The following is a 26,508-nucleotide window of genomic DNA, read 5'->3' as shown; positions in this document are numbered from 1 at the left end:
GCAAGCAACTTTTGCGAAGCAAGCAAGAGAGAGAAAATGCTGACGCCTGGCTTCTTCTTACAAAAGCATAATACTTCCATGCCCGCAGCTTGTTGGCAAAACTGGCTCCAGAAGGGAAATATGGGAAAAGTTGCTTAGAGAGCAGATGAGGGCCAGTCCACTGAAACAGCTATGCAAAAGGGGTTACAAAGCAGTGCAGTGCAGACATAGAAACAATTTTACACATGACATTTGCATTGTAATAATATTCTACTAGCAACTAAATTCAAATTGTTTCTGAGTGACAATGACGTGAACATATATTCAGCATGACATTCATGGAAGCATTATAATATGATTACAACGCAAAAGTAATGTGAAATTCACTGCTAACTTAACCATGACGGCAATATATTTAGATTATTTCGCATTTGTCTGGGCTTGCTAGCAGTAGCCACTAGCCAGCCAGCAGCCCTGGGCGGAGCGTTGCACCCTGGGAGTTAAAATGCACTCTGGGAATCGTATTATGAGGTGTAAAATCCATCATAAGGTGTGTAGACTATTGCAATATACACTCAGGGTCCAGTTTATTAGGTACACCATCCGTTCACAAAAATGGATCACTCCTACAGACAGTGAGTCACATGGCCGTGGCTTGCTATATAAAGCAGGCAGACAGGCATTCAGTTACTGTTCGATTGAACCTTAGAATGAGCAAAACGAGTGACCTAAGCGACTTTGAGCTTGGTATGATCGTCGGTGGCAGGCACGCTGGTTCCACTATCTTAGAAACAGCCGGCCTCCTGGGCTTTTCACACACGGCAGTGTCTAAAGTTTACGGAGAATGGTGCGACAAACAAAACACATCGAGTCCGTAGGCAAAAGTAGCTCGCTGATGAGAGGTGGAAGAAAATGGCAAGAATTGTGCAAGCTAACAAGCGGGCCAGTACAACAGTGGTGCGCAGTATGGCATCTCGAAACGCACAACTCGTCGGTCCTTGTCACGGATGGGCTATTGCTGCAGACGACCACACTGGGTTCGACTCCTATCAGCTAAATACAAGAATAAGCGGCTCCAGTGGGGATGCAATCACCAACACCGGAAAATTGAGGAGTGGAAAAACATTGCCTGGTCTGACGAATCCCAGTTCCTGTTGCGTCATGCTGATGGCAGAGTCAGGATTTGGCTTAAGCAGCATAAGTCGATGGTCCCATCCTGGGGCGATCCTGGTGTCAATGGTACAGGCTGGTGGCGGTGGTGTAACGGTGTGGGGAATGTTTTCCTGGCCACGTTAGGTCCTTTGACCTTGTTTTTTTTTACCAAATGAGCAACATGTCCATGCCCCGAAGAATTCAGGCTGTTCTGGAGGCAAATGGGGTCTAGATGGGTGTACCTAATAAACTGGCCACCGAGTGTAGAAGCTTCAGAAATTAGCTTCAACGTGTTGTTTATGCCGTTTTGGAACTAAACTATTAGTTGTGATTAATAATTAATCATAGGTCTAAGGAATGTCATTTGACCCAATATTATGGGCATAGATTAACAAATGAACACTGATATGTATCAAATTAAATTTTTAAACAGTTTAGATGTAATTGTAATATGATTTTGTTTGCTGAGTCTCAGATAGGGTTTTGCATAAGGATCATTTAAGATATTCTTCTGTTATTTAATGTAGTGTTTTATTTTAGAAAGAAATTTAATATAGAATACATACTATTTGTTAATTTGGTTTACCAGTTATCAACATTGTTCAATGTAAAAAAAATAAAAAAGGTTATTCTGTGATTTTAGCTAATACGCTTAATTATGTTGTCGTCTTATCATTTTAGTATCGTTTAGGTATCAAGTATTGTGATACTAAACCTGGTATCGGTATCAAAGCCAAAATTCTAGTATCTTGACAACACTAATGTAGAATAACACTGAATTTTTGTCTCCTTACATAACACTGAACCATGTCTCCTTACCATTGCTAAAAACAGACCATAGGGAGCACTAATTAAGAGAACATTCACTTTGTTATGCAGTGAATTAAAAAGAGTTCAGTTCACACCATCATCCTATTTAGTGTAGCATCTCTCTCTCTCTCACTTTCTCGCTTTCCCATCCTCTCAACCTCCCTCCCCTCTCTCTCTCTCCCCCACCCCCTTCTCTCCCTCGCTGCAGCCAGAGTCAGAGGAGCAGTGGACGGGCATGTTGCCCTTTCTCTAGTGATTGAATTAGATGGGCAGTTGGCCTGCGGGATAACAGGGCTTGGCTGGCACAACACAACACAACCCCCCTCTACTCTGCTGCTCTGCCACAGTCCCAGTCCAGCACACACAAACTAGAGCTGGGACGATAAGATGAAAATGATCGACACAGACAATACCGATCACTTATCGCAGGCATTTGGCTGATATCATTCATTACGATGTACTAGAGAAATTAGAAGTTTGAAATGAAATAAGTTTGCTAATATGGGTGATTGTTAATGGGACAATTGATGGCTACAATCAAATAGTAGTTTTAAAGAATAATAAAAAAAACTAACTGTGATGCACATTAATGTTATAAAGGAATCATTCTATTTATCGTTATCGCATCAAGTTAGGCAAATTATCGCAATATGGATTTTTGTTTATATCGCCGAGCCCTAACATGCTTGCGCGCAAACACGCGCACACACACACACACACAGTCCCAGGCACGGTTAGACCTACAGTATAAAAAAGCTTTTTAACACCTCTAAAGTGGCAGTAGCTGAACAAACTTTGTCAGGCAAAATAAATTAATACTTTAATGATTTTCTAAATTTTTCATGGTCCGAAAAGTCATTGATGATTCCTAGATCGTTAAAGCACATCGTTCTTAGATTAATTTCATTGATTTAAACGAAGTGCCAATGTTTGATCATAAACTCTCTGGCTTGATTTTTACTTGATTGTTACTGTCTAAAACTGGGAGGGAAGTATTGTATATTGGGTCAATGAATGCAGCTAGTCACAATGCAGTCAGTCTAATAATCACACATTTCCTGCATTGGGGGATGAGTTTATAATTAACAACATGAACATAACCACAAGTTATTTTGCACAATTCAACAATGACAATGTTAATGCATTTTCTTAACGGCTCAAATCTAATAACGAGAACTATAAAGCCAAGTGAACCATGCAGTGAAGCAGTTGTATTGCTGCTCTTCTGTGAGAAAAGGACATCACTGAGAAATCTAGGGTTGGGCTCTATCCCTAAGTAGTCTCTGGTAAATGTGACGTTTCTCACAGTCTGATGTATGACGCAGGCTCTCAGCCCCAGCTTAGCTCCAGCCTTAGCTCCAGCCCTGTCCCCAGCCCCAGCCTTAGCTCCAGCCCTGTCCCCAGCCCCAGCCTTAGCTCCAGCCCTGTCCCCAGCCCCTAGCTCCAGCCCCAGCCTTAGCTCCAGCCAGTTCCCCAGCCCCTAGCTCCAGCCCCAGCCTTAGCTCCAGCCAGTTCCCCATCCCCTAGCTCCAGCCCCAACTCCACTCCCATCCTCCATGTCCATTCCTGAGCCCCATCCCTAGACCCAGCCTCTCTCCCAACACCATCCTCCATCCCCAGCCCCAGCAGCAATAGATCACAGCCACTAGTTTGGGGTGGGGTGGGGAAGACTGACTGGGCTGGTGGGAGACCTTAGGGTGACAGAAAGAGTAGGCCAGGGGAGGATGTGCCAACTGTAGTTTAAGTGGTGTAAGGTAAGCCTGAACTGCACTTCATCCCAAAATTGCCAACTGTAATTTAGAGAGGGAATCTGAGATTGGTACATCTATATTTCAACTTTTTACTTAATGACACGTAGCCATTGATTCTTGAAGACTTTAAAACTATCTTTATCCATGTCTTCATTCCACCATTTGGGTTTCCTATTGATTAGGGAAGCAAGGCCAATTTATGTCCTTTAGAAAAAATTATAAAAACTTGTTTGGCTTTGACTTTCTGTCTTTACTCTGCAACGCTGCTGGAACAGCTATTCTTTAACCAATAGATAGTTCAATTCAGTTAGGGAGCTCAGCTAAGCCACAGAGGTCAGGAAGGAAGTTCCCTCTTGCCAATAGGTTTAAATTAAACATGATATACAGTATGTATCTAATCTGCTTTGCATTAGCTAATTAGGCATTAAAAGTCTAAACATGGATTCACCAATCCCATATTCCCCCTTTAAATTAAAGTTGCCAATTTTCTGTGGTCTACCCCTTCACCAAGACGCTTCCTGTAACGGTTGTCTTGTGGTGAATGAGCGGACCAAGGCGCAGCGGGTGATGAATACATAATGAATATTTATTAACAGAACGACGAAACACGAAAACTCTTTAACACACTACAAAACAAATAAACGACGTAGACTGACCTAAAACATGAGAACTTACAAATACACGAAGAACGCACGAACAGGTACAGACTACAAACAAACGCTACAGTCCCGTGTGGTACGAACATACATACAGACACGGAAGACAATCACCCACAAACAAACAGTGAAACCAGCCTACCTTAATATGGTTCTCAATCAGAGGAAACGTCAAACACCTGCCTCTAATTGAGAACCATATCAGGCAACACATTAACCCCAACATAGAAACACAACACATAGAATGCCCACCCCAACTCACGCCCTGACCAACTAAACACATGCAAAACAACAGAAAACAGGTCAGGAACGTGACACTTCCACTAGCTTCCATGGAAGCTTGTGTCACACACAGACAAGCCAATATCAAGATACATTTCAATCTCATCTAATCATAACTGGAAAAAATATGTAACATACTGATGTTACCTCTGCTGATGCTGCCTCTATATTTATGCATCACTTCACACGAACATTTCCACTGCTGTACGAAATACTGATAAATGACTCCAGTTCAGACAGAATGAAGTGAACAATATACTACTCTTTTCAATTCTCCCTCTGTTGTGACAGTGATGGAGCATGGCGTGTGAGCGCTTCAAATGACAGCTGCTATTTTTAGACCACCATCACTACAGACATACTTAGGCAGAGGGGGAGAGAGAGAGAGAGACCAGGTTTGTTGTGGGACAAGTATGAAAAATGTATGAGTGCATACATTCAGCATACATTCAGTATGTCGCTCTGGATAAGAGTGTCTGCTAAATGACAAAATATATACAGCGCTTTCGGAAAGTATTCAGACCCCTTGACTTTTTTCACATTTTGTTACATTAGAGCCATATTCTAAAACTGATTTAATTGTTTTTTTCCCTCATCAATACCCCATAACGACTAAGCAAAAACAGGTCTTGCAAATTTATTACAAATAAAAAACTGAAATATCACATTTACATAAGTATTCAGACCCTTTTAATCAGTACTTTGTTGAAGCACCTTTGGCAGCGATTACAGCCTTGAGTCTTCTTCGGTATGATGCTACAAGCTTGGCACACCTGTATTTGGGGAGTTTCTCCCATTCTTCTCTGCAGATCCTCTTAGGCTCTGTCAGGTTGGATGGGTAGCGTCACTGCACTGCTATTTTCAGGTCTCGCCAGAGATGTTAGATTGAGTTCAAGTCCGGACTCTGGCTGGGCCACTCAAGGACATTCAGAGACTTGTCCCGAAGTCACTCCTGCATTGTCTTGGTTAAGGTTCTTGTCCTGTTGGAAGGTGAACCTTCGCCCCAGTCTGAAGTCCTGAGCGCTCTGAAGCAGGTTTTCATCAAGGATCTCTCTGTACTTTGCTCCGTTCAAATCCCCACAGCATTATGCTGCCACCACCATGCTTCACCGTAGGGATGGGGCCAGGTTTCCTCCAGACGTGACGCTTGGCATTCAGGCCAAAGACTTCAATCTTGGTTTTATCAGACCAAAGAATCTCTCATGGTCTGAGCGTCTTTAGGTGCCTTTCGGCAAACTACAAGCGGGCTGTCGTGTGCCCTTTACTTAATAGTGGATTCTGTCTGCCCACTCTACCATAAAGGCCTGATTGGTACAGTGCTGAGAAATGATTGTCGTTCTGGAAGGTTCTCCCATCTCCACAAAGGAACTCTGCAGCTCTGTCAGAGTGACCATCGGGTTCTTGGTCACCTCCTGGACCAAGGCCCTTCTCCCCCGATTGCTCAGTTTGGCCGGGCGGCCAGCTCTAGGCAGAGTCTTGGTGGTTCCAAACTTCTTCCATTTAAGAATGATGGAGGCCACTTTCTTGGGGACCTTCAATGCTGCAGACATTTTTTGGTACCCTTCCTCAGATCTGTGCCTCGACACAATCCTGTCTCGGAGCTCTACGGACAATTACTTCGGCCTCATGGCTTGGTTTTAGCTCTGACAAGCACTGTCAACTGTGGGATCTTATATAGACAGGTTTGTGCCTTTCCAAATCATGCTCAATCAATTGTATTTACCATAGATGAACTCCAAGTTGTAGAAACATCTCAAGGATGATCAACGGAAACAGGATGCACCTGAGCTCAATTACGAGTCTCATAGCAAAGGGTCTGATTACTTATGTCAAATAGGTATTTCAGGTTTTTAATTTTAGTAAATTAGCAAACATTTCTAAAAACCTGTTTTGACTTTGTCATTATGGGGTATTGTGTGTAGATTGATGAGGGAATAAAACTATTGAATCCATTTTAGAGTAAGGCTATAACGTAATAAAATGTGGAAAAAGGGAAGGGGCCTGAATACTTTCCGAATGCAATGTATATTCTGGGCTATAAAGAGGTAAGACAGTTATATTATACTAAGCTCATTAGGTATTATGTTATATTTGTCACACCCTGGCCATAGAGAGGTTTTTATTCTCTATTTTGGTTAGGCCAGGGTGTGACTAGGGTGGGCATTCTAGTTTCTTTATTTCTATGTTTTCTATTTCTTTGTGTTTGGCCGGGTGTGGTTCTCAGTCAGAGGCAGCTGTCTATCGTTGTCTCTGATTGAGAACCATACTTAGGTATCCCTTTTTTCCACATGTCTTTGTGGGAAGTTGACTTTGTTTAGGGCACATAGCCTTTAGCTTCATGGTTTGTTTTTTGTAGTGTTTATTGTTTTGTTCGGCGTCATTTTTATTAAATAAAAGAAAATGTACGCTCACCACGCTGCACCTTGGTCCTACCTCCTTCAACAGCCGTGACAATATTCTTCAAGAATCAATGGTTATACATCATTAATTGAATGTCAATAAATATTTCAGATTGCACTTCTAAGAGTCTACGCTCCATTTTGTTTCTTCATTTAGCAGACACTCGTATCCAGATCGACTTACAACTAGGTCATTCATTTGAACCCTTTGTATGTTTTTCATGTTTTGAACAGCTATTTTGATTAATTTCATCCATAGCCACTTATGAAAGTTGTCATTCATTCAAAGTGTTCTGTTTCTGTGATACTCAGAGGCTGAGAAATTGATCATTGGGCTAATCTGATATACCGGTAGGACCTACTGGCCACCGATATGGGTGTAATAGGCAATATGGGCTCCGGTGCCATCAGACGTTTGTTTGTCTCTAACTTTGGAATGCTACGGGCTATCAACTCAGTTCCAATTGTATCTGAAAGGTGAGACTCTCAACTTGGGATGGAGACATTGACTGGAATGTATTTACATTTTTCAGTTATTTTTGGGGTTATAGTGTCTGACACGCCCCCCAGGGGCCAAATCTGGGGTGGGTCCATATCTATATCTTTTCAGTGTACATACAACTACCTTTGTGCTTTTATCACAACATTTACTATTATGTCCACATTTTTCAACTACGTCGTAAACCACTAGTATACAAAGGAGCGATTATTTTTCGTTTCTCCATATTAACACAGAACCCTTTGGATCCAAATTGACCCCTGTTGGGGCTTTTATGGTTAAGATATCTAGGTGAGATAAGCACATATCTTAGTAAGTACATTTTCCCTCAGTGCTAGTAGGAAAAGACAGGTGCAGGTCATTTTTTGGAGACCGGGGGCGCTGTATTTTTTTTTTTAAGATACTGTACTCTTGGAAGAGGTATGGTTTCAGAAGATTTTCGGAAGATGGGAAGGGGCTCCGCTGTCCTGACGTTAGGGGGGAAGCTTTTTCTGCCATTGAGTTGCCGGGACAGAGAAGAGCTTTGATTGGGCTGAGCGAGAGCTGCTTGTCATATTATTGATTGCTGCTGGCCTCGTCTCTCTCTGTCCCTGATCATATGACTGTTTCCATTTGTGGAAATAAAAGCACCGACAACGTCATTCATTCTAAACTTGTGACAGTAATACTCTGAATGTCTGGGAGGAGGGGGGGTCACACACACACACACACTCACGCCCCCTCTGCATCAAACACGCTACAGCAACGGAAGTGAGAAGCACCAAACCAGAATCTATCCATCCCATCAATCCAGGTCAGTTTACTGTTCTGTGTCTCCTGGTGTGGTGCAGTGTGAGGGCTGGGTTGGGTTTCCATCAGTGTGTGCGTGTGTGTGTGTGTGTGTGTGTGTGTGTGTGTGTGTGTGTGTGTGTGTGTGTGTGTGTGTGTGTGTGTGTGTGTGTGTGTGTGTGTGTGTGTGTGTGTGTGTGTGTGTGTGTGTGTGTGTGTGTGTGTGTGTGCCTATGCGTGCCTCTGTGTGCGTGTGCGTGCATGCGTGTTAGGCTGAGTTGGATTGGGTTTCGATCAGCGTGATCCCCTGCTGTGTAGAGAGACCAAGGTCCTGCAGACTACTGCATGGTGCTCTGTGGGGTGGCGGGTGATGTCACTGCGAGTCTTTCATTAGAAACCAAGGCCGGTTGCCAATGCACATTTGCCATTTATCTCTTTTCAGTTAGAGTATTGTGATGTACTGCACTGTGTATTGTATGCTAGTGATGTACCGAGTTTCAGATGTACTCATGTGTAAACTTTTTATACTGAAAAGATTGACAGTGTTGACCAAATCCTCCTCCTCATCTTCCTCCTCCCCAGCAGCACCCCACTGCACCCCACTGCTGGCTTGCCTCTGAAGCTAAGCAGGGTTGGTTCTGGTTGGTCCTTGGATAGGAGACCAGATACTGCTGGAAGTGGTGTTGGAGTGTCAGTAGGAGGCACTCTTTCCTCTGGTCTGAAAACAATTATAACATCCCCGTGCCCCAGGGCAGTGATTGGGGACATTGCCCTGTGTAGGGTTCTGTCTTTCAGATGGGACGTTAAACGGGTGTCCTTACTCTCTGTGATCACTAAAGATCCGATGATACTTATTATAAGAGTAGCGGTGCTAACCCCGGTGTCCTGGCTAACTTCCCAATCTGGCCCTCATACCATCATGGCCACCTAATCCTCCCAAGGTTCAAATTGGCTCATTCATCTCCCCTGTAACTATTCCCCAGGTTGTTGCTGTAAATGAGAATATGTTCTCAGTCAGCTTACCTGGTAAAATAAGGGTAAAAAAAAAAAATCCTCATCATTAGAATACAGCACCAAGTGCACATTTGCTCCCCCCTTCTCCCCCAGTGCATATGCTCCCCTTAGGCTAATTACAGTGTGAAGGCTGTATTCAGCAGGAACCATACATTAAGTCCATTACTCTGCTGTTCATCACTGATGACTCGGCAACATCTACATCGTCACAGCAAGACCAAACACACACGGGCAACCCAGTCACTTACCTGACACCACTGTCATTACCCCGGAACCTAGATAGAGTACCGCAGTATGAGTCAAAATACCCATAAAACCTAGTATTCAAACAAGGAAATGGTTCCAATCGTTTTTTAGAAACACTTAAAATAAGGGCTGTGTTTCGTGTGGGCTTACCCTGGTGTGACGTTTTGATAACCGTGTAAATCTCTCTTGGACAAGGTGACTTTTATCTATTTATTTAGCTAAAATGCTAAAATTATGCACAACATGACTTGAACATAACCAGGCCTGCCCTGAGAATAGTCTTGGTTTCCACTAATGCAATTCTTCATGCAGAGTGGGGGACAGAGAGACTAGCAATTAATGAAGTTATTTCTGATTTCTGCACGTAAAAATTTGCATGGGACGGGAGTGATTTATATCAGGATCGGACAGGATAAATCCGGGGTTATAAAACTGTTGCGTGAGTCGGAAAATACGGAAAAAATTTGACAGGACAAGACGGGACAGGAATTAATTTTCACTCCTTGGTCAACCTCTGGTGAGGAGCGGCGCACAACGTGGTAAGAAAATGCATGACATATTCTGCTATTCTTTCGGTTGTGCAATGATGTCAGAGGGGGAAAAAAACTGTGTTTGTTGTTTGCAGTAACTTTTTAGCTTTTGTAATATCGCAAACAAATGCAAGCTTCGCCATTAATAAGGATTCCATCTTTAACATGTGATGACAATACAACAGAACAGAATAACAGGAATGACATTTACTGTCTCGTATGGCCAAAAACAAGTATCTGAAAGCCACGCTCCGACTAAACCACGCCTGCAGTTTTCGGATCTGATCCTCTGCGTCATATCTTAATAACCCAACATCAATAACCCAGCATCAACAACTCTACCCGGCTCTTTTTAAGGAAGCAACCCAACTAAGTGACCCAATGCCTGCAACCCAGCAGTTGGGTCATACAAACAACCCATCATTTTCGAGGGTGTAGGCTAGGTTGAAGATACTGTAGTTAGCTAGCGACCTAAGCCAACAACTAATAATTATCATCATAAACAAATGTCATTATATCACAAAAACTTTTCAGAATTGAAATAGGAGGCTACAGTAATATGAGATTCTGTAATTGGCTTGTCAGCCAATATTGTATTATTCAACATTGCTATTAAAATACCGTGCATTCGGAAAGTATTCAGACTCCTGCTCTTTCTCCACATTTTGTTACGTTACAGCCTAATTCCAAAATGGATTAAATAAAAAAAATCCTCATCAATGTACACACAATGTACTCACCCTATGATGACAAAGCAAAAAACGTTGTATTGACATTTTTGCAAAAAAAAAAAAAAAAAAAAAAAACAGAAATACCTTATTTACATAAGTAATCAGACCCTTTGCTATGAGACTCGGAATTGAGCTCAGGTGCATCCTGTTTCCATTGATCATTCTTGAAATGTTTCTACAACTTGATTGGAGTCCACCTGTGGTAAATTCAATTGATTGGACATGATTTGGAAAGGCACCCAACTGTCTATATAAGGTTCCACAGTTGACAGTGCATGTCAGAGCTAAAACCAAGCCATGTGGTCGAAGGAATTGTCTGTAGAGCTCCGAGACAGGATTGTGTCGACGCACAGATCTTGGGAAGGGTACCAAAAAATGCAGTAACCATTGAAAGTTCCCAAGAACACAGTGGCCTCCATCATTCTTAAATGAAAGAAGTTTGGAACCACCAAGACTTTTCCTAGAGCTAGCCGCCCGGCCAAACTGAGCAATCGGGGGAAAAGGTCCTTGGTCAGGGAGGTGACCAAGAACCCGACGTTCAATCTGACAGAGCTCCAGAGTTCCTAGGGAGAATCTTCCAGAAGGACAACCATCTCTGCAGTACTCCACCAATAAGGCTTTTACTGTAGAGTAGCCAGACGGAAGCCACTCCTCAGTAAAGGGCACATGACAGCCCGCTTGGAGTTTGCCAAAATGCACCTAAAACACTCTCAGACCATGAGAAACAAGATTCTCGGGTCTGATGAAACTTGGCCTGAATGCCAAGCGTCACGTCTGGAGGAAACCTGGCACCATCCCTACGGTGAAGCATGGTGGTGGCAGCATCATGCTGTGGGGATGTATATCAGAGGCAGGGATTGGGAGACTAGAAGGATTGAGGGAAAGACGAACAAAGGAAAGTACAGAGAGATCCTTGATGAAAACCTGCTCCAGAGCTCTAAGGACTTCAGGCTGGGGCGAACGTTCACCTTACAACAGGACAACGACATTAAGTACACAGCCAAGACAACACAGAAATGGCTTCGAGACAAGTCTTTTGAATGTCCTTGAGTGGGCCAGTCAGAGCCCGCACTTGAACCTCATCGAACATCTCAGGCGAGACCTGAAAATAGCTGTGCAGCGACGCTCCACATCAACCTGACAGAGCTTGAGAGGATCTGCAGAGAAGAATGGGAAAAACTCCCCAAATACAAGTGTGCCAAGCTTGTAGCATCATACCCAAGAAGATTTGAGGCTGTACTCGCTGCCAAAGGTGAGTAAAGGGTCTGAATACTTATGTAAATGTGATATTTATGTAGTTTTTTAAATACATTTGCTAAAAAATCTAAAAACCTGTTTTTGTTTTGTCATTATGGGGTATTGTGTGTAGATTGATGAGGGAAAAAACAATTAAATCAATTTTAGAATAAGGATGTAACAAAAAAAAAATGTGGGTAAAATCACTAGCTTAAAACTTCTTGACACTAGGGGGGTGCCATTTTGACTTTGTACAAATTAGTTCCCAAATTAAACTGCCTCGTACTCAATTCTTGCTCGTACAATATGCATATTATTATTACTATTGGATAGAAAACACTCTCTAGTTTCTAAAACCGTTTGAATTATTTCTCTGAGTGAAACAGAACTCATTCTGCAGCACATTTCCTGTCAGGGAGTGAGATTTCAGAAATCGAGGTCCCTGTTCTGAGGCCAGTTTATAAGTCCCCATGTAAGCCATCGGGCTACATGCACTGCATACGCCTTCCTCTAGATGTCAGTTAGCGGTGAGAATTTGAATGGAGTCGATTGCGCAATCTGGGGCCTTTATATAAGACCGTGGAACGGAGGTACCGTTCTTTTCAACGGTGCGCCTGGCGCATCAGGGACATCACTATGGCCTCCTGCAAAGCTTTCGTTTTAGCAGTTCTGTATCTCCGGTCATGTTTTTATTCGTTATAGTTGTTAAAGACATCATAAGGTAGTTAATTTAAACCGATTTATAGCAGTTTATATCAGTTTATTGCGATTTTCCTGGATTTCTTAGTGACGCGCTTTCACTAGTTGGACTCCTCTCCAGTGGGTGGCTAACGTTAGCGGCTAATTCGACAGGACAAGAGGACATCTTTCAGCCAAAAGACGATTGTTCTGGAGAAAGGACACCTTGCCCAAGATTCTGATGGAAGCCCAACAAATAATAAGCAGTCTTTATGCTGTGAAATCGTACTTATGTTGACAAATGTCAAATACTAATTCCGCCATGAATTATGGTGCGGTCTCGCTTTAGCGCACGCTGTATGCTTGAAGTAACGTTAATTTTAAAAATGTAACCCAGCGATTGCATTAAGAACTAATTTTTCTTTAAATTGCTGTCCAACCTGTATTTTTTTTGTCAAGTTTATGAATAGTTTTTGATTGGAATAGGTGCCTCTCCAAGATGGCGCCGGACAGATTGCTTGAGGTTTTGGACACTATTCTCATTGTATAAGCACGATTTGTGCCGCTAAATATGCACATTTTCGAACAAACTCTATATGCATTGTGTAATATGATGTTATAGGACTGTCATCTGAAGGATTCTGAGAAGGTTAGTGAAAAAATTTATATATTTTGGTGGTTTATACGTTATTGCTATTTTTGCCTTGAACCAATGCTGTTGTGATGTTTGCTATTGTGGTAAGCTAATATAACGCTATATTGTGTTTTCGCTGTAAAACACTTAGAAAATCTGAAATATTGTCTGGATTCACAAGATCTGTGTCTTTCATCTGCTGTACGCTGTGTATTTTTAAGAAATGTTTTATGATGAGTAATTAGTTAATACACAATGGTCTCTGTAGTTATTCTAGTCGCTTTGGTGAGAGTTGTGATGGTGGCTGCAATGGTAAACTCTGATTTATACCTGAAATATGCACATTTTTCTAACAAAACATATGCTATACAATAAATATGTTATCAGACTGTCATCTGATGAGGTTGTTTCTTGGTTAGTGGCTATTTATATCTTTATTTGGTCGAATTTATGATAGCTACTGATGGAGTAAAAAAATGGTGGAGTAAAGAAGTGGTGTCTTTTGCTAACGTGGTTAGCTAATAGATTTACATATTGTGTCTTCCCTGTAAAACATTTTAAAAATCAGAAATGATGGCTTGATTCACATGATGTGTATCTTTCATTTGGTGTCTTGGACTTGTGATTTCATTAACATTTTATTATATGATATCCCTGTGGCTTTAGGCTAGGCTAGTCAGCTTTTTTGATGGGGGCGCTCCCGGATCCGGGTTTGTGAGGCGTTAGAGGTTGAAAACAAACATGCTAGCAGTTCATTGTGCTCACAACGCATCTCAATCTTTACAGCTGATCGATTTCTGAGTTCGGTCTGGAAAACTATTACTGGAAATCATTGGTACGCAGCTGCGCATGCAATCAGAGACAACAGAGAGCATCAAAATAGAATCTACCACCACAGAGGCAAAAAAGAAAAACACCAAAGCTATGCCTTCAGCATGCACTGATATTGCGCTCACCCCAAAAAAAGGTTTACTCCCCTTGATTCCTATAAAAAGGATTGCCACTACAAATACAGTTGAAATGAAAAAGGAGTGATTGAAAAGAAAGATTGAATGTTGTTTTAACGTAGCCTATTTGAGCACACTGGGACTCTAGAGAGTTGACAATAGAATTCGAGAGACTTCAGTATTTAGCACGGTGACAGAAATGGCATCTGGACAGTTGTCTCAGGTGGATGGTTTGTGAACCATTCAAAAGCATTATGTCATGGCCGACTGTTCTCTCATCCCCCCTTCTCTCACCCCCCCCTCACGATCACTGAACATACACTCCCCTACATATTTAGTTGGACGGTGCTGCTAAAATGTGTACATCTGGCTCTATACGTCAGCATTTCATGAGGCGACAGAACAGAATGTCATCTTTTTATTTGAGGTTATTTTCATACCTAAAGTCAGGTCCAAAATGATTGGATCCCTTGATGAAGATGAGCAAAAAAGACTGTATAAAATAAATACCACAAATACTGTGGTGTATTGTATGCTCAAAACGTTTATTTTTTAAATATTATTTTATACTAATACAATTGCTCAGAGAAAGAGATGTTGCTTTACAAGTTAATTCTTTACTATTGGATCCCCTGTTTTCAGTACGCCAACACCCTCCCCTTGTGAGGATAACAACACTGAGCCTTTTACTAAAATGTTTTATGAGATCACATAACACATGGGAGGGATCTTATACTGTTCCCACTGGGCACAGACATCAATTCAACGTCTATTCCACGTTGGTTCAACGTTGATTCAACCAGTCTGTGCCCAGTGGGCTCCTCCATACAAAATATTTCCTGATCCTTGATATCCTTTGTCTGTGCTTCTGGACTGCCCTCTTCAATTCAAACCACGGGTTTTCAATGAGGTTCAAGTCCGGAGACTGGGATGGCCATTGCAAAATGTTGATTTGGAGGTCAATTAACCATTTCTTTGAGGATTTTGATGTGTGATTGGGGCTATTGTCTTGCTGGAAAATTCACTTGCAGCCAAGTTTTAGCCCCCTGGCAGAGGCAAGCATATTTTTGACTAAAATGGCCTTATGCTGTTCATGAAACTGTTGACCTTAACAAGGGCTACAGGACCAATGGAAGAAGAATAGCCAGATAACATCAAAGAACCAATACCATATCTTACAGTAGGGATGAGATGTTTTCTACATATGCATTGTTCCTTCGAAGGCCAAACCCACCGCTGTTGTGAGTGGCCAAAGACCGCTATTTTTGTATCATATGATAATAATTATGCATAATCAGTTACAGACGAACGAAGATTATACCAACCACAAAATGCCAATACCTCCCTTGTTATTGGTAATGGTGAGAGGTTAGAATGTTTTGGGGGCATGATCTTTGTGCATCTGTAACATTAATGTAGAAGTGTTCAAAAACATATTATATTATTCATTATAATAAAAGTGACTCCAAAATGACACAATACATTATTTTCCATTCATTTCTATTGGGAACAACATAATCGAAACACAACCAAAACGAAAAACAAATGCATTCAACAAGTGTGTTGCATCACAAGCTAGATGTAGTCATTGTGTACTAGGGATATGGGACCAAATAATACACTTTTGACAAAATCTAATGTAATTTCCTCTGCAATCTACACAGAATACCCCATCATGACAAAGCAAAAACAGATTTTTAGAAAATTTAGCAAATTTATTCAAAACAAAAAATAGAAACACATTTATGTAAGTATTTAGACCCTTTTCTATGAGACTCGAAATTGAGCTCAGGTGCATCCTGTTTCCATTTATCATCCTTGAGATGTTTCTACAACTTCATTGGAGTCCACCTGTGGTAAATTCAGTTGATTGGACATGATTGGAAAGGCACACACCTGTCTATATAAGGTCCCACAGTTGACAGTGCATGTCAGAACAAATACCAAGCCATGAGGTCAAAGCAATTGTCTGTAGAGCTCAGAGACAGGATTGTGTTGAGGCACATATCGGGGGCAGGGCACAAAAACAGTTCTGCAGCATTGAAGAACACATTGGCCTCCATCCATCTTAAGGTGACATTGTACTTTCTCCTCATATAAAACATTCGATCCAAAATCCAAAATGGAAGAGTGTAGAGCCAAATTAAATGTTTTTGCTTATCTGTCAAAATATATACGTAGGGGAGTGTATGTAAGTCACATCGAACATACCTTCAAACACACACACACACACACGTGAGCACTCCCACGCATTTGCACAAACACACCGTTCCTTTTAACAGGAACAGTCTGTCCAGCTGATGTGACATCATCCATTTTCTCACTAGCTGAGCCTTTGGATTGAAATTAAAACCTTATCACTGATATCCTGTTGCCTGGAAACCAAATAGAATGCCACAATAAAAGGTTAACATGTCAGCAGCCATCAGCCTTTAAAACCTCTGTGGAACGCCACTCTGTAGTCTGTATGGTACATAATGTTCACCCACAGTGCACTCAATGCATTGACTGTGTATTACAGTAAAATGTTCTCCAACGTGTCGGAGTACAAAACCCTCTCAGCCAGTCACACAGAACCCCGATTGTGGACGAGAGGGTGTACATGTAGGCCGCCTGCATTTCCAATTGAAGTCGGAAGTTTACATCCACTTAGGTTGGAGTCATTCTAACTTGTTTTTCAACCACTCCACAAATTTCTTGTTAACAAACTATAGTTTTGGCCTGTCGGTTAGGACATCTACTTTGTGCATGACACAAGTAATTTTTCCAACAATTGTTTACAGACAGATTATTTCACGTATAATGCACTGTATCACAATTCAAGTGGGTCAGACGTTTACATGCACTAAGTTGACTGTGCCTTTAAACAGATTGGAAAATTCCAGAAAATGATGTCATGGCTTTAGAAGCTTCTGATAGGCCAATTGACATCATTTGAGAATTGGAGGTGTGCTTGTGGATGTATTTCAAGGCCTACCTTCAAACTCAGTGCTTCTTTGCTTGACATCATGGGAAAATCAAAAGAAATCAGCCAAGAACTCAGAAAATAAATTGTAGATCTCCACAAGTCTGGTTCAGCAATTTCCAAACGCCTGAAGGTATCACGTTCATCTGTACAAACAATAGCAAGTATAAACACCATGGGACCATGCAGCCGTCATACCGCTCAGGAAGGAGACGTGTTCTGTCTCCTAGAGATGAACGTACTTTGGTGCAAAAAGTGCAAATCAATCCCAGAACAACCACAAACGACCTTGTGAAGATGCTGGAGGAAACAGGTACAAAACTATCTATATCCACAGTAATACGAGTCCTATATCGACATACCCTGAAAGGCCGCTCAGCAAGGAAGAAGCCACTGCTCCAAAACCGCCATAAAAAAGCTAGACTACGGTTTGCAACTGCACATGGGGACAAAGATTGTACTTTTTGGAGAAATATCCTCTGGTCTGATGAAACAAAAATATAATTTTTGGGCCATAATGATCATTGTTATGTTTGGATGAAACAGGGGACGCTTGCAAGCTGAAGAACACCATCCCAACCGTGAATCACGGGGGTGGCAGCATCATGTTGTGGGGGTGCTTTGCTGCAGGAGGGACTGGTGCACTTCACAAAATAGATGGCATCATGAGGATGGAAAATGATGTGGATATATTGAAGTAACATCTCAAGACATCAGTCAGGAAGTTAAAGCATGGTCGCAAATGGGTCTTCCAAATGGACAATGACCACAAGCATACTTCCAAAATTGTGGAAAAATGGCTTAAGGACAACAAAGTCAAGGTATTGGAGTGGCCATCACAAAGCCCTGACTTCTATCCTATAGAAAATTTGTGGGCAGAACTGAAAAAGCGTGTGGGAGCAAGGAGGCCTACAAACCCGACTCAGTTACACCAGTTTTGTTAGGAGGAATGGGCTTATTGTGGGAAGCTTGTGGAAGGCTACCCGAAATGTTAAACAATTTAAAGGCAATGCTACCAAATACTAATTGAGTGTATGTAAACTTCTGACCCACTGGGAATGTGATGAAAGAAATAAAAGCTGAAATAAATCATTCTCTCTACTATTATTGTGACATTTCACATTCTTAAAATAAAGTGGAGATCCTAACTGACCTAAGACAGGGAATTTGAACAAGGATTAAATATCAGGAATTGTGAAAAACTGAGTTTAAATGTATTTGTCTAAGGTGTATGTAAACTTCCACCTTCAACTGTATATTTGAATGTGTGTTTATGTATAGTAGCGTGTTCTAAAGCCTCCACTAAAGCAGACTATGGGTGCATCCCTATTTCCTTTATAGTGCATTACTTTTGACCTGGACTCATAGGGCTCTGGTTAAAAGTAGTGCACTATCTAGGGAATTGGGTGCCATTCCGGAAACAATCTTGAGCAGCGTTGGTATTTCGAGCCGGGCCATTAGAACTCTGTAACATGGCTAATGTAATGGCCTTTCATTACGTGGCATTTCCTGAGAGGACTGACCAAGGTAATGATGTAAGTGGCTATATATCCACTAATCATAAATCTACCCTCCAGTACACATGACACTGTACATATGGTCAATATTCATACAGCATAGGATACAAAGTGGTCTAAGGGTACACGACCTTAATGTTCTTATTTTGATTCATTAAATAGAAGATTATAAAGATTGAACATCGTTTTAATGAAATGTTAGCTATCTAATGTATTTAGAACTAAAACATTTATAATTCATGGGTTCTAATTGAATTAATTTCCTTTTTTGAAGACTTTTCCCTGAGTAATAATATTAAAGGAGATTTTTCCTGCCCAGATACAAGAGGGAATGAATAACATAACAGATACAGCTGAGGGAATAGGAGAGGAGTATGATATCGCGTTCTGTAATGTTCCTGTTACTCATTACAGTACTTTCATTGAGCTTGCCATAGTATCGTGTTGGTTCGATTGCTCTGCCACTGCGATGACATACGCTTCTGTTATCCTTACAAACCACCAAAACCTTTGCATTTCTGCTAGTTCTTAAAATGTCTGTAGAGTATTGAGTTGTATGGTTTTAGAAAACTTGGACTAGTGAGGAAATTGAAGCCATGTAGCACTGTGCTTTTCTTCTCCACTCCTCTACTCTACCATATAGAGACATTGCTGATAAAAGTGTCTGTGTCTATGCAGATGTTGGCAAAGTGACAGTGTTAGGGTGGATCCCAAATGGCACCCTTATGCCCTATATAGTGCACTACCTTTGACCAGAGCCTGATGGGATCTCGTGAAAAGTTGTGCACTTTATAGGTAATAGTGTGCAGTCAGATGAGGGCAGAGTGACAGCGTTCTGTAGCTACCTTCACGTAGAGTTGTTGGAACTCGTCTAGATTGAGTCGTCCACTGGGGCAGTCTTTCAGGAAGCCTTTGTACCACTGTTTCAGCTCGTGCTCATTAAATTCCGTGCTCTTCACCAGATCCTCCATCACCTCCGGGGTCAGCTTGCTGTTTTTCGCTCCCATTTTGTCTGGAAAAAAATGTCAGAATAATTATTTTAGAATGTCAGCGGGGGGAAAAGTATGGGACGGTCACGGTGTTCTTTTCGAATGTCTGGATGGAAAGAATGACGCTGAACTATTTTGGAAAGTCTGCAAAGAATGAATTCCACATATTTTTCTTTCCGTTGCGTTTCTACCAGACCAGGTTAAATACCTGGGACAGTCTGGACAAACAATGACAGAAATCAGCAGTGTTATCAATTAGGCCTGCTTTGAACGAGGGAGAATATTCTAGAGCGGCAAATTCTATTTTACACACCTACTCCACACCTCTGTGGCTAAAATGGCTGTAATGTGTCCACAACACCTGTGAAACTAAAATATCACCCCAGTCCAATACATTATGTGATATTTAGGGCAACGTAATGATGTTGAACACTATGTGTGTATTTATATACCACGTCTACATTTAACTGCACCAGGGACAATAAAACACAGATGATCAATGGACCAAAGCATATTTTTGGATAGCTTCGATGATTGTCTTATTTTTAACCCAACAGGTTTGATACATTGGTAGAGTTTAGGCCTGCATACACTAGGGAGTAGCCTACCTCCCCGTAGCTGGCTACTACATTGCAAACAACAATGCAATCCATCACTTCTGCTCTGCCTAAGTACCTAAAATCACTCAACAACACACATGCACCAGGTCAAACCACTGGAGATTGGAGCAAATTAGTCTGTATCCAACAGCAATCCCTTGAGATTATCAGGCTGAGTGAACCCGAGTCGCTCGTTTTAATGTGATGCCATAATTGTGACTTGGTTCATATTTTTGCTGTGTCTAATTTCCCCATCGGCCCACGCTGCTTAGCCTTAGCCCTATCTCCACAGCCTGCAGCTGTTTGCACCTCAGTCTCTGTATCAGCCCAGCTCACACTGCCTGACACACACACACACACACACACACACACACACACACACACACACACACACACACACACACACACACACACACACACACACACACACACACACTCACACTCACACAGCGCATCACACTGATTCTAATTCAGCCAGATTAGTTAATTAAGCACCATGTACTTAGCATAATTAGCAAATACATTTTAAAGTAAAACATCTGAGTCTCAGCATCAGGGTTGGGCTCAATTAGAATGGACGGCAATCAATTCAGGAAAGTAATTTGAATTGAGAATTCTGAAATCTTTAACTTTTGAAATAAATAGCTTCTACTTTTCAGTTTATGGAAAAGTCATTGAAAATAAATTTTATTTTTTTCGATTATTGTAGTGAAATTTTTGTTTACTTCCTGAATTGACTGCCTTCAATTTGAACATAAGCCCAACCCTGCTCAGCATCACTCTGTTAGCGTGGAAGTGCCCAGATGTTATTATTGTGTAATGGTTGTGTAATTCTTAGTGCGCTAGATTAATGGAAAATGGGGAAAGTACTCAATGTCGCAATTGCATAAAACAATAAGAAATTATAGGATACCATCGGAAAGGCCATATCAATTAATTAATTTCCTCCTGTAGCAAACAAAGAGCAGCACTTTAAAGGATAAATTATATTATTTCTGATTGAATTATCACAGATATGACAAAGAGTATTCTCTAGAAGATAACAAATTTCAAATTATGATTTAATTACATGCAGTATTTTAACATTGCCTCTGCTAAGGGGTTAAACAACCACATAAAAAGTGATTATTCATCCAACACCAACCAAATACTAATAACACAAGGAATTCAGAACTAAAAAAAAATATTATTTCATTTCATGGCTTAGAGGTGAAACCGAATGCATGACAAGCGGGACTCACAATCAAATTGGCGTGCCAAAAAAACAATTAATAGGGATTGTGAGCTAGCCACAGAACAGAACTGAATAACAATGGCAAGACATCACCAATAGAATACCTAACCTAGAGCAAGGCAAGGCCTCAGATTGCCTGATAAATTAACTGGATGTAAGCCTCTCTGATCTATGGAGTGAAGTGGATAGATGCTCTCTGTCCTTAGTGATTACCACAGTTTAGAATGGCCTATTCCCCTGAGACAGAGTGTACCGTACACTCACTATCATCTGCGCCTTAGCTCGCACTGCTGGCTAGGGCAAAACAACCCTGATGTCAAGTCTCAAATCCTTTCATTGTACTGAGGTAGCAGCATGAGCCAACAGTCTCCTTCTTGACACAGAGTGTTTCTTGATATCTCAGAATGAGACAGCTGTTGGTGTACAGTGCCTTCGGAAAGTACTCAGTCCCCTTCACTTTGTCCACATTTTGTTACGCTAAAGCTTTCTTCGAAAATGTATTGGAAAAAAATTGAAAATCTCATAAATCTACACACAATACCCCATAATGACAAAGCAAATCATGTTTGTAGAAATTTGTGCTAAATTAAAATAAAACAAAAACAAATGAAATATCACATTTACATAAGTATTCAGACCCTTTACTCAGTACTTTGTGGAAGCACCTTTGGAAACGATTAAAGCATCTTCTTGGGTATGATGCTACTGTCACGGCCGTTGAAAGAACTTGACCAAAGCGCAGCGTGGTGAGCTTACATATTCCCTTTTTATTAGGTGATGACGCCGACAAAACAATAAACAATACCAAACAACCGTGAAGCTAAAGGCTAAGTGCCACAAACAAAGTCAGCTTACCACCTAGACAGGTGGGAAAAAGGGATACCTAAGTATGGTTCTCAATCAGAGACAACAACAGACAGCTGTCCCTGATTGAGAACCCTACCTGGCCAAAACATAGAAATACAAATAATAGAACATAGAATACCCACCCCAAATCACACCCTGATGGATGGATGGGGCTGTATTGTCGAAGCAAGCAATACGTTCTGACACAAATTTAAGGGAGACCCCAATGAAGTAGACCCCAAAACAACAGCAGCAGCAGCACCAGACCGATCTATCCCATTGGAGCAATGATGAGCATACATCGTCCACTACCCATCCACTCTGAGAGGTGTGACACTTTAAAAGCTCCTCCATTCACACCCTGCGAGCACAGCAAGTTTGATAATGGGTACATTCTTTGCAACGCTCTCAAACACAGCACCGTTGCCAAGAGCCGTAGGCGGCGAACTAGGCTATCCGCTGATGATGGAACTGTACATATTTCTGAAGTACAAGTTCAGTTCAGAGCATCAGCATCAGCTATTCACAGTGAGTGACTAGATGTGACATGCAGGGATGTAGTGCTGCCGTAGCACGGGGGAGCGGCGCTCCCTCACCCTTTTCAATTTGAGAATACATGGCAGTGGCGGGCGGTGAAGTTTAAGATGTGGGAGGGCGATTCTTTTTTGATGAGCATTGCTAGGGTTGTGGCGTTCATGACATTTTGTCAGCCGGTGATTGTCAAGCAAATAACTGCCGGTCTCACAGTAATTGACCGTTAATTAACATAAACACATTTAGCATCTACTGGCTTCACGCACAGCCTACAAGCCACTGATGCAGACCTTTGGAACATCTACATTTTAAAAAGTCTAATAAATTCATGTAATATAGCCTACACCATCACAATAAAATCCATTATTTTATTTTAGACACGTCTAAAGAAACATGATATAAAGAAAATGTAGTCTACTTCAGAAGAACAGAATAGCATACTCTGCGTTGTCCATATTTTAGGCCCTGATCTGGCTATACCATATCATATGAATGTGGGATATACTAGTTCATTTAGCAGACAATGTTTGCTTAGAATACCGTGGCATTATTTTATAGTATGAAGAATGCAATAGCTGAATAAAATCGAAAGGATATTTTCTCAAAATGATTTGAGGGAGTGAGCAAATGCGGCTATTCTGTGGTGAACGGTTAAGAAACAAGTACTCCTATTTGCTTAATTTAGAGTTATTTATGTAACTTCAGTTGTGATACAAACGTTGGGCTTCATGTTTTGATTTTTAATACCTTCTAAGGCTGAGTGATGCGACTCTAATGAGCTCTAAAGTCGCTTGAAAGGCATGAGCTCTGCTTAGTTATTTTGAGCCGGCTGTACACACTTCATTAGTCTCTCATTCACAATTTGACAAGCACTTGATAATGCCTTGAATTTCCCAGTGGCACCTCCTTTGTGTGGCCCTATAAAAAAATGCTATGCCTTTTGCGGCCTGGCCGTTGTGCCCTTGGGCTGAATATATCATCATAATTCCCTTCTCTCAGCTACATGCTCCAAAGCACTTCTCACTCACATGGCACTTTGTCACCTGATCCAGTCATTCTCACAGGCTACAAGTGAAGACAGACACAGGGGACACAACTGCGCGTGTCCTTATCCAATTCCGAGGTGCATATTGAAGATATTGGAAGAACTGTCCACATTTACTTTTCGTCAGCCAACAAGATTAGTATGTCTAACGAACAGCAAAAACACTAGCCTATGTCAATGTACTATCCCCCATAGTACAAATGTTGACCTATTCTACTCTGTGCAAGAAATAAATATTCCAAACATATTCTGGGACAGTTGTGGGATGCGGTAGATCCCAAATTAATCCAACCACTGATATCAAAAAAAAGTTTTTTAAGTAATGAGGCTGACGCAACAGATCAGAACGTTTAGTTTTAAATGTTGATAAGCTATTAGGCTATTTCTTCACATTATAAGCGCAGCAATGCGCACACGGCAGTAGGCTACAAGCGCGAATATTAAATTAGCAGGAAAACACCATTATCAAAAGTGACTGCAAATGTGATTATGCATGTATTGCTTTTATTAGAAAGGTGCAGTTTTATGTTAAATTATATTCCACAAATTTGAAACTCAAGCGCTGTACATGTATGCAGTTAGGCTCTACACCTGCTGTAATGTGGATTAATGTGCTTAATTGTAAGTTATTAAGTTACGTTATTTGGCCACTTTAGTTGTGATACAAACCTTATCAAAACATATATGCCTATGGGCTAGACTACATTAGGTGTGCGACTATAATTTGAAAAAGTCGCAAAAAAAGCTTGCTCTGTTTCTTTCCTTAAACTGGGAATCATTCAGAAGTGATAATATATCATTCACAAGTGATACACACGTGATCAGACACACCCATCAGACTATTCCTGATTTAATCTTGTCTTTACATATACTAAATATTACATGTGAAATTTGCTTGGATTTAGAATGGACCATTATCATGCACCTGTCTCAAAACAGGGGCAGGGGGAAAAATACATGTCATCTATGGACTTAAATGGCGAATGGAGGACGCTATTCCCGTGGTTCCTTTTCATGCTAGCCAGGGAGGCTATACACCTGTTGTAAAGAGAAGCAATGTGCTTAAAGTTGGCCTAGCATATAGAAAGCTGATGAGAACCTCCTCTTTTTAATAGAGGCCATCACTCTGTTTTCTCACACAATTGCATAGCCTATAGCAATGCTGTGCAACATGAGCTCATGGGCTCTCGTGAAGTGTTTGATTTGATTTTTGATTGTATTTATATTGATGTCAGAGTGATTAGAGGGACAATAGAGCCCTGAGTACCAGGCAGTTATCAAGTTTGGTAGGCTACTAATGACCATCAGCAGCATCAGAACTTGGACAAACCTAATTACCGTGACCAAACGGTCATGTGGAATTTGACTGCCGTTTCTATTACAACATATTGAATGACTGTCATTCATATTTCATTCACGCAGCTCAATGTAACATTGATAGGCTACTACATGATACTCACATTTTCCCTGTACCCATCATGTGGTTGCTACAACCTAGCCTATGAATGAAAGTTTACAATGTAGATGCACAGGTCGAGAGAAATTTGAGTATTCAAGGTGACAGACAGTGACACATTCAATACCGCCTTTTACACGCTTGCCTGCATCTAACTGATCTAGGGTGTAACATAGATCCCTCTCTGTTTGAGCTTGGTGTTTGAGTAGGCTAAACTAGTTAGCGGCATTGGCTAGCTAAGTAAGTGAAAATATTTTTATTTTTTATATAGCTAGCTCTCTCTCTCTCTCGCTTCTCCTTCATTTATTAAGAAAATGTATTTGTTCAAAACTGTTCAACTATTGTCTTTCTCTCTCTTTGAGTCAACTACTCACCACATTTTATGCACTGCAGTGCTAGCTAGCTGTACCTTATGCTTTCAGTACTCGATTAATTAGTTGTTCCTTTGAACAACATGTCAGTTCATGTTGCAAGCGCTTTGATAGGTTGGAGGACGTCCTCTGGAAGTTGTCATAATTACAGTGTAAGTCTATGGAAGGGGGTGAGAACCACGAGCCTCCTAGGTTTGTATTGAAGTCAATGTATCCAGTGGAGGACAGAAACTAGCTGACCTCCAGCTTTACCATGGTGTCACCCTACAGAGTGCTGTTGAGGCTACCTTAGACCTTCATTGCATAACAGTGTGTTTTAATCAATTATTTGGTGAAATGTGAAAATATTTAGTATAGTTTTATCTAAATAGTTTTCACTATTTATTTGTATAAAATTCTCTGAGGAGGATGGTCCTCCCCTTCCTCCTCTGAGGAGCCTCTGCTGATACACCCAGTCACTACAAAGATACAGATATCCTTCCTAACTCAGTTGCCGGAGAGGAAAGAAACTGCTCAGGGATTTCACCATGAGGCCAAAGTAATACTGCAAAAAATATGGCAAAAAAATGTACCTTAAGTTCTGAATAAAAATCCTTATCTTTGTGGAAAATCCAACACAACACATCACTGAGTACCATTC

The 26,508-nt window shown here is 41.2% G+C and overlaps 1 protein-coding gene across 1 annotated transcript in view; it reads right to left on the bottom strand.

Moving 5' to 3' along the window:
• Positions 1–26,508, bottom strand: part of LOC129817249 (visinin-like protein 1) — a 60,922-nt gene that overhangs the window by 31,094 nt on the left and 3,320 nt on the right. The window contains exon 2 of the mRNA XM_055872304.1: positions 19,640–19,806. Coding sequence (XP_055728279.1) covers positions 19,640–19,801 — 162 coding nt within the window. The 5' untranslated portion in view covers positions 19,802–19,806. The remainder of the gene's footprint in view (positions 1–19,639; positions 19,807–26,508) is intronic.

The sequence above is a fragment of the Salvelinus fontinalis genome, chromosome 20 (assembly GCF_029448725.1).
Source record: "Salvelinus fontinalis isolate EN_2023a chromosome 20, ASM2944872v1, whole genome shotgun sequence".
Classification (NCBI taxonomy): domain Eukaryota; kingdom Metazoa; phylum Chordata; class Actinopteri; order Salmoniformes; family Salmonidae; genus Salvelinus; species Salvelinus fontinalis.
This window is presented reverse-complemented; position numbering and strand designations above follow the sequence as displayed.